The sequence below is a fragment of the Cebus imitator genome, unplaced genomic scaffold, assembly GCF_001604975.1.
Source record: "Cebus imitator isolate Cc_AM_T3 unplaced genomic scaffold, Cebus_imitator-1.0 Scaffold188, whole genome shotgun sequence".
In the NCBI taxonomy this organism is placed as follows: Eukaryota; Metazoa; Chordata; class Mammalia; order Primates; family Cebidae; genus Cebus; species Cebus imitator.
In genome coordinates, this window is record NW_016107503.1 from 4,383,097 (window position 1) to 4,393,488 (window position 10,392).

The following is a 10,392-nucleotide window of genomic DNA, read 5'->3' on the forward strand; positions in this document are numbered from 1 at the left end:
AAAAAAAAAAAATGGCAAGTGAAATGAACTTTTTAAAGGATAAAACAAGATAAACTAGAAAACTTAATATTAGTACATAAGATTTTTTTTTTTTTTTTAATTTGGGGATTAGTGAGATCTACCTGTATACTACATGGAAATTTTCTCACAACCACAATTCTCAAAATTTATTTTCTCAGAAAAATCTCAGTATTAGCCAGGCACTAGTAGCTCACACCTATAATCCTAACACTTTGGGAGGCTGAGGCAGACCTGCCTGGCACCATGGTGAAACTCCATTTCTAACAAAAATACAAAAAAATGAGCCAGGGTTGGTGATGTGTGCCTGTGGTCCCAGCTACTCGAGAGGCTGAGGTGGAAGGATCGCTTGAGCCCGGGGAAGCAGAGGTTGCAGTGAGAGAGCTGAGATGGCACCACTGTACTCCAGCCTGTGTGACAAAATAAGACACTGTCTCCAAAAAAAGAAAATAGAAAAATCTCAGTACCGATTAGCAGAAAGGCTCTAGTGAAGGAACAGCTCTGGTGAGTAGCTCATGTAGTCTTGGAGGAATCTTTAAGGGGCTTCCATTTATTTGATGTTTCAGACGTTGGCTGCAGTGAACTTGTTGAAGCATGCTCAGCCCTGGAATTGGTGCTACCATACAGGGTCATGAGGCTATTTAGTCCCCAGTTTCCATAGTTCCTTAGGGAACCTTTACTCTTAAGGATAGAGGTCCCTGATATAATCATTCATAAGACTTCCTAATCTGGAAAATGAGTAATGTCTCATTCCTACCTAGGGTTTACTATGTATAAGTGTCTTTAATATGCCTTTAAGTCTTACCTGTTTACATCCCTTTCTGTCAGTACAGCCCAGTAATTTTCCTGCTCCTGGAATGCCCTCTTCTATGTTACCTATTGTTCTGTCTTTTGAGATCCCCACCTTGGGCCAAAGCCAAGGGATCTATGTGCCTTCTAGGGTTTTCTCCACATCTACAGCACCTCTACTGAAATATATGAATAAAAACAGCCCAACAAAGCTTAGTCTTTCTGAACTAGGGAGTTCACTGATTGATCAGTAAATGGTTAGAATAAATGGGGAAATGGTTTGGGGCATGGAGGAAGGCAAAGGGAACCGAAAATCCTTGGGTACTTTCCCTCTCTAGTTCAGGTCTTCTGTGATCTTTTCAGTGAATTCAGCTTTGTAAGGTGTTTGTCCCACTCCAGCCAACCCTATTATCCCCCCAAGAAACAGTGAACACTTGATGATTGCACTGCCCTTTATTCCTAGGATGGAAGGTGTCCGGAATCACATCCCAGGCCCCTGATTCCCATGTGTCAAGGCTTCCAGCCCCTCAAAGCGTTGGAATAAGCATGTTCAGGGAGGCTCACTGGGCCAGGTGGCCAACATCCCTTTCAAGGGGATACACCATAAAGATGACATTGTCCCAGGGAGGGAGGGCAGGGTGACCTGGTCTGACCACCTCAAAGCCCATGTAGCTGAAGGCCCGCAGCAGGGCACCTGTGGAAGAATAGAACAAATGATCAGAACATGCTTTAAAACTCAATACACATATGTCCCCAGATTTGATTTCTTCCACTAGGGAGTGGCCCTGGGAAGCAGTGTAATGCAGGCACATAGGATGTGCTGTAGTCAAACAGACCTAAGCTCTAACCCTGGCTTTAACACTTGTAGCCCCTCAGAACTTCAGTTTTCCATTTATAAAATTTTCCATTTACAAATCATAGAAGCTTCCTTCCTCACAGAATTTAAGATTAAATGAGATGTTCATGAAGTGCTTACCACTAGAGATTAGTGAAGTCTATATCCTAATACAATGATGGCATAGTAAGCTCTGAAATAGTATCTATTACTTATGAATGGTTATTCATCCCTTGTATCTAGGAGAGTTTGAACTCCTTGAGGCAAGAGGCTATAGTTTCTGTAACATATGCTCCAGGCATCTGCTTAAATATGTTCCCGTTCCCTTTGCCTTATGTCTGACCCTTTCACATTGTAGGTGCTCAGTATATTTGACATCCATTTTGTCCTGCTGACCACATCCCTTGAATGGATTCTTTGTAATTTCAACAGTGCTCCTTTAGTCTGGCCTCTAACACCCCCTGCAGGGGCTTCTTGAGAGTTCAATTGTAACTTAATGGAAAAGAATGCTAGACACTTTAACTTCCTTTGTGGTGGGTGGGAAGAAAAGAATCCCTGAAATGCCCAAGGGTGCATATTTAAAGATGAGCGGAAGAAGAGGGTCTCCTATAAAGGAATAGGAGTGATCCAGCTGCCTCAGCTCGAAGAGCAAGGAATAACAGCAGATTCCCCACCTCTGTCGCTCCGATCATTCTGGAAGTTCACAAACACTGAGTCCACATTTGTCTTCTCTTCCACGAACTCCAGCGTTGCAGTCAAACTAAGAGCCACAGAAAAACAGTTAAGGAAATGTTTGGCCAACTCAGAATCCAGAAAGACACCTACCTGGAGCAGAAAAAAATCTTATTGGTCATTTTCTACCCTCCACCCACCCAAGCTGGGAATGAAAGTTGCTAAACTAGTTTTGGGAGATTTTTCTCTGAAGCCAAGAGATTGCACACCACTGATGTAAGCCACAGTAGGGATCTGAGGAGAAAGGACTACTGAGATGAGCAGCTAGAAAGCACTTCCCATTATTCAGCCATTTCTGGATCTGAGTTCAACTTCCCATGGACTCTTATCCCTTGAACCCCGGATCCTGGCTCAGTTCACAGGCTTATCTGCATGCCCAGTGAATGAATTTCTTATATCCAGCTCCAGAATCAGCCCTATGTACTGTGACACAATAAGATGGGTGAAATCCCCTATCCTTCCCTCCCCATTCTCCCATCCAGGGTCAGTCACCTTTCTCGGTTGCCTTGGTCCAGGGCCCGATATGGGATATCCAGGAAGAGTCGATGGTCACAGAGAAGGCCGTGCCAATGAGCAGAGGTCTGGGAAGTGAGGCGGAAGTGAAAGTCTAACTGTACTGGGTCCTGGTGGAGCAGGGGGTCAGTAGCTAGCACCGTCAAGTTTCCAGCCTGGAAAAGGAGTAAAAATGCTCATCTAGTCTTTAAATTAGACTTCAGGAAGATTTGGGTGTGTCCATTGAAGCAAAGTGGGCGTTGATGGTGGAAGCCTGGAAGAATTGGAGCCAGGATCTTAAAGATGCAGTAATATCCCTTAGTCCTAGGAACTAATAATCTATGCCTATTATAGAGTTCTCCTATATATCAAACAGTCCAGTTAAGGCAGTATTACTGCATGCTGACTTCATTCCAGGAGTACAGTAACCATTTAGGAACTTGGAAATGTTTACATCAGAGAGTTTAGGATTAAAACAAAGCTTTATAATGTGCTTCCTTTCTCACTAATAATTTCTACTTTTTTCATTATATGGGTTTTCTCTAAAGTCTTCTATTTAAAATGCCGTGGTTATAACCAGACTTGTTAACTGCAATATGATACGTGCGCAAGTTCTGGATCCCAGATCCTGCTTAGCATCTGAACGGCTTTAGGTCCCAGAAGTCCTATAGAGTTTGTTCTACCTTTGTCCCCACTCCCTCTTTTCCTACCGTGATTTTCACTACCACCTGTATGACCTTGATTTACAGCCTGTGGGCCAGAATCCTTGTCCATATAACAAATAGCTTTTACACATGCATTCCAAGGTCCCATCTACCTCTGTCTATAATTCATCTTTCAACTTGCTGATGTCCCTTTGCCAGGTATCATTACAGCAAGCAAAAGGCTGCCCTGTCACAGCACCAGTTCAGTCCACTTACCGAATACAGTTCTTTAAGCTGGTTGTGGTTACTCTGCTCGGTGCTTTTGCCCACCTGGAGGCCTACTGGGGACTCAGGAGCACTGGAGGCAGGAACGGGGCTGGAGTGTCAGGTCCTCCTCTTCCTTATAAGTGATGCTGGTTGGGAAAGAGACCCAAAATAGTTTATGTTGGAATCGAGGTGGGAAGACATAACTTCTAGATACACAGGACCAGGCTCTGGTATGATCTTGTGTATTTTCTGTTGTCCAGCCTGTTTCCATGTTCCTGGGCCAGCCAGATGGAAAAATTGTAAAGGTTTCATGCCAGCTTTCCACCCCCTATTCCGCTGTTATTTCTTGCCATTTGGGAAATTCTTTCAAATTCTTTTACTTTTTCCTTACATTTTATATAATCAACTACAAATAGAGATGAACACAAGTACCTTTTATAACAACAAGGCAGCATCTTCTCCCGGAGGGTGATCCGGTACTTGTAACAGTAAAGGTAATAGGCGTATGGTGACCAGATTGGGTAGAGGTAGTTTCGTGTTTTTCCCCTCTTGATATAAGAAAGGGAGTAGACGGAGGGGCGCCACCTGTTACGAGGCAGTTTTTCAGTTCAGTGCCTCCCTGTGGCAAAGTGAGGTTCAGTGGTGAGTGGCAGAGATTTAGGCAACCTGGTGTCATTGTGACCTGGATGGCATTATGACATAGACAAAAGGGTCAGCCCTTATGTCACCTCAGGACTCCTGCTGCTCTCCTACCCTACCTTAATCTTTATCCAAGGCTCATATTCAACTAGTATGCACATTATGGCTGTATGAATAAAAAATAGAACTTGAAGACTTCTATGCTGGGTGGCAAACAGCCCTGCCTGAGCACTTGTGCCTACCCACCCTGCTCCTCTGGGGACACTCCCCTTCCCCTAAAATCCAGCAACTAAAGAGTTGGTATCTGACACTGCAGGAGTCTTCCAAGGCTCTGATCCAGTGGTGACCTGATTAGTTGGTTCCCAGCTCCTACCATCTGAGTATTTTTATTACCATTCCTATCCTTAATAACCCAGGGTTGCTACAGATTGTTGAACCCTTGTAGGATGAGAATTCCAAACTAAATGCCTTCAGGGACCTAGACAGCCTATGGAAATTAGTGGAATTGCAATGTGAGGCTGTAGCAAAATGGGAAAGCTCACACCTTATCTCAAAGAAGTCCATACAATGTAATTCCATCCAGTTCCATGCAGGAATGCAGAATTTATGGTGCTGTATCGTACGATTTTTCAACAGAAACTGGAAAGACAGTTTTGTAGTGAATCTCTCCAACTTTAAAAAATATCGACTACTAGAAAAATTGTTGATTTGGTTCTGGGGCTGCCAGTTTGAGACATCTGCATATTTTTCCATTCAAATATTTATCGAAGGTCTATGAGCCACACTATTCTAGGTGCTTGAGATACATCAATGAACAAAACAAATCCGCCCTATGGGACAAATCTTCTAAAAGAGGACAAACCTAGAAAATAAACATAGTAAATTATTTAGTATGTTAGAAGGTAACTGCTTTGGGGTGGGGTGGGTGGAATAGAGCAAGATAAAGGAAGATCAGGAGTGTGAAGGGGATGGGTAGGGTTACAGTAACAAATAGGATGATCTCTCACTGAAAAAAAAGTGGCATTTAATTAAACACTTGGAGGGTGCGGAGTTGTTAAGCCAACGCCTGAACTGAGGCTAACGGCATCCAATGCAAAAACAGCTAATGGAGAAGTCCTGAGCATGAAATGTGCCTGGTATTTTCAAGAAACAAGGAGGCCACTGTGAGTGAAGCAGTGTAAACTATAGAGAAGGAGCTAATGGGGTCAGATTGCATATGGCCTTGTAGACCTTTTTGATGGCCTTTTTCTTTTACCCTGAGTAAAGGAAGTTATTACAAAGTTTTGGGTGGCAGAATGACATCTGACTGAGGCTTTAAAAACGTCATTCTGGCTGCTATAAATAAGTGATTGATAGAGAATGATAAACTGTAGAGAGTTAAGGGTGATCTTTTAGGGGACTATTGCAGTAATCCAGGAGAAAGTGGTTCCAGAGCATTGGTGGTGGTGACAAGTGGTTGGATTCTGGAAATACACTTGCTCCTTGACTTACAATAGGGTTATGGCCTGATAAACCCATCGTATGTTGAAAGTATAAGTTGAAAATGCATATAATACACCTACCAAACTGTTAAATGTGCACTCTGAATGAAAAGACCCCCTCTGAACAGGCTTTGTGTAAGAAATATTGCTGTTTATTCACTGAGGTGTAGGCGGGCTGAGTCTGAAAAGAGAGCACAGGGCAGTGGGATGAGTTGGTTTTATAGGTTTGAGGTAGGCAGTAGAAAGTTATAAAAGTTACAGTTCAGGGCAGTTGTCACAAGCTGGGAGGGGGTTGTAGGGTCTGGAGTCACGAGGTTGACCAAGGTCGGTTATAAAATCCCATTGCCTTATCAGTTGAGGCGGGTATAAGGAACAATAGAAGAATGTCTTGGAGTTAATTAGGCACCACAGGGGTTGATCATTTCTTCTCCTTTTGTGGTTTTCCAGTTACTTCAGACTTTCTCGTTCCAGGAACTCATCTGGAGTGCATGTGCAGTTCACAGAGGTTACCATGCTGTCCATGGCACAGTCGGCCTAAAAGACCTTACACAAACACCGTAGCTTAGCCTAGTCAACCTTAAACATGCTCAGACAACTTAGCCGACAGTGGGTAAAATCATCTAACACAAAGCCTATTTTATAATAAAGTATTGAGTATTTCATGTCACTTATTGATGTCCTACTAAATGTACATGACTTTCACGCCATCACAAACTCAAAAACTGTAAATCCTAGTCAGGGACTATCTGTAATTTAAAGGTAGATAGAACCCACAAGATTTCCTGATGGAGTATGAGAGAAAAAGAGTTAAGGTCAGTCCAAGAATGGAAACAATGGAGTTTTATCCGCTGAGAAGAGAAAGGCTGCAGATACGGCAATTTTGGGGGAGGGGGCATAAATGAGTTTAGTTTGGGACATGTTAACTTTGAGGTGTCCTTTAGACAGAGGAAAATGATAAGCAGTTGAATACTTGAGTTTGGGAGATGTCTAGGATGGAACTAGAAATTCGGGAGTCATTGGCGTATAAATGGTATTGTAACCACGAGACTGGATGAGATCAACAGTGAATATGTACTGAGAAGAGTAAGGGTCCAAAAACGGAGTCCTGGCTTGGGGGGCGGCGCATTCTAAGAAGCGGGGAAAAAAGGAGAAATCGGCAAAGGACACTGAAGAAGACCGGTGTCGTGGAGGCCAAGTAAAGAGTATTTAGGAGGAAGGAGGCCTGGTCAGGATGTTTAAGGCCAGTCTTTCCATATTGCCTGCCAAACGGACCGCCTTTCATCCAGTTTTTATGGTCTTCTGTCCATTACTGAGACCCTTCCCAGAGGGTACTGTCGGGGCCCTACCATAGTTGCGTTTTTTTTATGGCTTACATAGCTTGTGATTTCGAATTCTCCTTTTTTAGCTTAAATATTGCTGTGTAATGATTAAGGGCTAGGCTCTTCCCGGAGCTGGCAGTTTTCCAAGGAATCCCATCCTTTACACTTTTAGGTAGATTTGAAGTAAAAAGTGAGAGCATCATTCTCCCATCAGTATCCTGTCATCACAGAACGTCAGAATTAAGTTACCTCAGACAGCAGCTAGAGCTAAAGCAAAGCCCACACTTTAAAGAGGAAAAGCGTCTTTTCTGGCGTCAGTCCACCAACACTCATTCCATTATCAGTCAGTAATTCTGGGCTCCTCCCCCACGGGGGCCAAAAAGAAAAAACAGGCAAGCCGCGGTGCCATCTGTCCGCGTCCACTCCCCACTCCCCATCCCCCGTCTCGGGCCAGACCAAAGCCGTGCCGGCGCGCCGCAGGCAGCCCTGGCGGGGCCTTTCCTACCTCCTAACGCTGGGCCCCTCCCTCACGTTGCCTCTGTGCCTGCGAACATGGCGGCGCCCATTGTCACGGCCCCGGGCAGAGCTCTGCTGCGGGCGGGCGCGGAGCGGCTGCTGCGGGGAGGCCTCCGGGAGTTACTGCGGCCGCGACATGAAGGGAACACCCCTGGCCTGGAGCGCGACTTCAGCCTCTCTCAAAATCGGGTAAATGAGGGGCGACTTCAGCTTCTCTCAAAATGAGGGCTGTCTGCAGTAGGGGGTAGATACAATCGAGTATTGTTTTGGGGGGTGCATCGGGACCCGGAGGTCCCGACGTGGGGGTGGCGGGCTTTCCTTGGGCTGGCGGCAGTGGTGGAGGGAGAGGGTGTTCCTTGTGGCGACTAGTACACCGACGCTTTCCTGGCCACCAGGACACGGTCGTCGTGGAGCGCTGGTGGAAGGTACCGCTGGCCGGGGAGGGCCGGAAGCCGCGCCTGCACCGGCGACACCGCGTCTATAAGCTGGTGGAGGACACGAAGCATCGGCCCAAAGAAAACCTGGAGCTCATCCTCACGCAGTCCGTGGAGAGTAAGGCCCGGGCCGAGGCGCCTCCTCTCAGGCTGGTCGGGTTTGGCATCAGCTTTTTCCTGCCCATTCCCCTCAACTATTTGCCTTGGTTTTTCTTTGTGGAAATAATCAGCTCTATATGTGAGAAGAGGAAGCCATAAAAACTGTGATTGTGACGTTGGCCTCCAGCATTGAAAATTAAAACATAAAGGCAGCAACCTCATTAAGTGTGTGGGGAGAGGGGCCTGACAATTTGTGCCACCGTTACTGAAATCCTCTCATGGGACAACTCCTCCCTCTATACAGGGGATCTTAAATTTATACATCAAGTCGTAAATAAACCGGTTAATAGTGTCTTAAATCTTGTTCCTAGTGAATATGAATTAGCATTTCTTTTAGGAAAAATAAGCACTGTGAGAAAGCAAGAGGTGCTTTTCTCTTTGATCATCTTTTCTTTAGGGACTCCTAGATAGTTCTAATCCCCCGTCTCTGTTCTGACAGATATTGGAGTCCGGGGTGACCTGGTCTCAGTGAAGAAATCTTTTGGCCGGAATCGACTCCTTTCTCAGGGACTGGCTGTATATGCATCTCCTGAAAACAAGAAGCTGTTTGAAGAGGAGAAATTGGTGAGCTTAAAGGAAGGACAGAGAGACTTGGAGAAATAAAACTTCTTTTCGCTCGCAGCTTCCTTCCCTTTGATATTTACCTTGAAAATGAAATAGGAATTAGAAGAACAGGAATCCAGAAGCCCAGCCAATGCCCAGCATAGGAATAGTTTGATAGTATTTAACATGAGCTCATTTTTCTTTTACTGCTTTTCATCTTTAACTTTCTTTTCTAGCTGAGACAAGAAGGAAAATTAGAGAAGATCCAGACCAAGGCAGGTGAGGCGGTGAGTAGAAATGTAAAAAGTATTTATTGGTCACTTTCAAGACTTACCAACCTCACCCTGGGAGTCTCCCTGATTCCCTTGAGGCCTCCTGATTGCAGACACGAGAAAGAGGAAGTGCTGTGGCTGCCCCGTAAAACCGGGTATGGAAACCTCTTGGGAGATCCCTGATGCATTGGGTGAAGTGCCCTAGAGTACCGAGGGAGGTCCCAATCTGGGCATCAGGGAACCCACAGCATAGTCTGAGATAAGGGTTCTATCTTCAAAGATATTTACATACAAGTTGGAGAGAACACAGACACATGAAAAGATAGTAAGTACAGGTGCCCACCACCACGCCCGCCTAAATTTTGTACTTTTGGTAGAGAGGGGGTTTTGCCATTTGGTTGAAGCGATCCACTGACCTTGGCCTCCCAAAGTGCTGGGATTGCAGGCATGAGCCACCATGCTCTGCTCGCATACCTTGTGACTCTTGCTGACATATTTCCTCTTCTTTGACTCCAACTCATAATTCCTTTCAGACAGTGAAATTTCTAAAAAGCTGTCACCTGGAGGTAGGGATGAAGAACAATGTCAAATGGGAGCTGAACCCTGAAATTGTTGCCCGCCACTTCTTCAAGAATGTGAGTGTCCCCAAAAACCACTCTACCCCTGAGGTAGAAGCTACCTCTGGGAAGGAGGCCCAGGATTGATCCCTTTGTTAGGAAATGGTGTGATCATCCAGCTGTGGTTAGGGGAAGTATTCTTGGTTAATTTGCAGGAGTATGGGAGGGAAAATGGTTAAGGACTAAGGGTTTCACATAGAATTTGAAGACTGGTAGGAGAAGGTGGTGGTTTCCATTTATTTCCTGCCTACCTAGGGAAATGCTGGGGATTTGTTACTCACTGGAGGATTGTTACTTTTGTGGATGAAGTGGTTTTGGCTTCAAGGCCTGTTTCTCTTTGTAAATCCACCTCCCTAAGAGATCAGAACTGAATTTCGTCTATGAAGGTCTATGCCCTCCTCTCCCATGGAATCAGCCAGAGTAGGCACCCCAGTTTTATTCACCCCAGTACAGGAAATTCTGTAACCCTCTTGATGAGTTTACCTAGAGTGGCAGCCAGGAAGAGAGAGTCCATTTGAACTGAGTTGTTGTTGTTTGCAGCTTGGTGTTGTGGTCGCCCCACATACATTAAAGTTACCAGAAGAGCCTATCACACGGTGGGGCGAGTACTGGTGTGAGGTGACGGTGAGTGTTTT

General features: G+C 45.2%; 3 protein-coding genes across 3 annotated transcripts in view; 2 read left to right on the forward strand and 1 right to left on the reverse strand.

Moving 5' to 3' along the window:
• The window catches only part of LOC119473819 (NADH dehydrogenase [ubiquinone] 1 alpha subcomplex subunit 5-like), a 2,309-nt gene extending 958 nt beyond the window's left edge, over positions 1-1,351 (forward strand). The window contains exon 2 of the mRNA XM_037744865.1: positions 1,271-1,351. Coding sequence (XP_037600793.1) covers positions 1,271-1,351 — 81 coding nt within the window. The remainder of the gene's footprint in view (positions 1-1,270) is intronic.
• Positions 1,246-4,379, reverse strand: OAZ3 (ornithine decarboxylase antizyme 3; the record flags this gene model as incomplete). Its single annotated transcript, XM_017546228.2, is given in 7 exon segments — positions 1,246-1,375; positions 1,377-1,501; positions 2,317-2,402; positions 2,867-3,042; positions 3,787-3,861; positions 3,863-3,923; positions 4,210-4,379. Coding segments are annotated over 7 exon segments (711 nt in total), but the record flags the coding sequence as incomplete, so codon positions are not given.
• Positions 4,380-7,113: 2,734 nt separating this feature from the next.
• The window catches only part of MRPL9 (mitochondrial ribosomal protein L9), a 5,406-nt gene continuing 2,127 nt past the window's right edge, over positions 7,114-10,392 (forward strand). The window contains exons 1-6 of the mRNA XM_037744866.1: positions 7,114-7,921; positions 8,128-8,284; positions 8,765-8,889; positions 9,105-9,155; positions 9,674-9,775; positions 10,298-10,387. Coding sequence (XP_037600794.1) covers positions 7,769-7,921; positions 8,128-8,284; positions 8,765-8,889; positions 9,105-9,155; positions 9,674-9,775; positions 10,298-10,387 — 678 coding nt within the window. The 5' untranslated portion in view covers positions 7,114-7,768. The remainder of the gene's footprint in view (positions 7,922-8,127; positions 8,285-8,764; positions 8,890-9,104; positions 9,156-9,673; positions 9,776-10,297; positions 10,388-10,392) is intronic.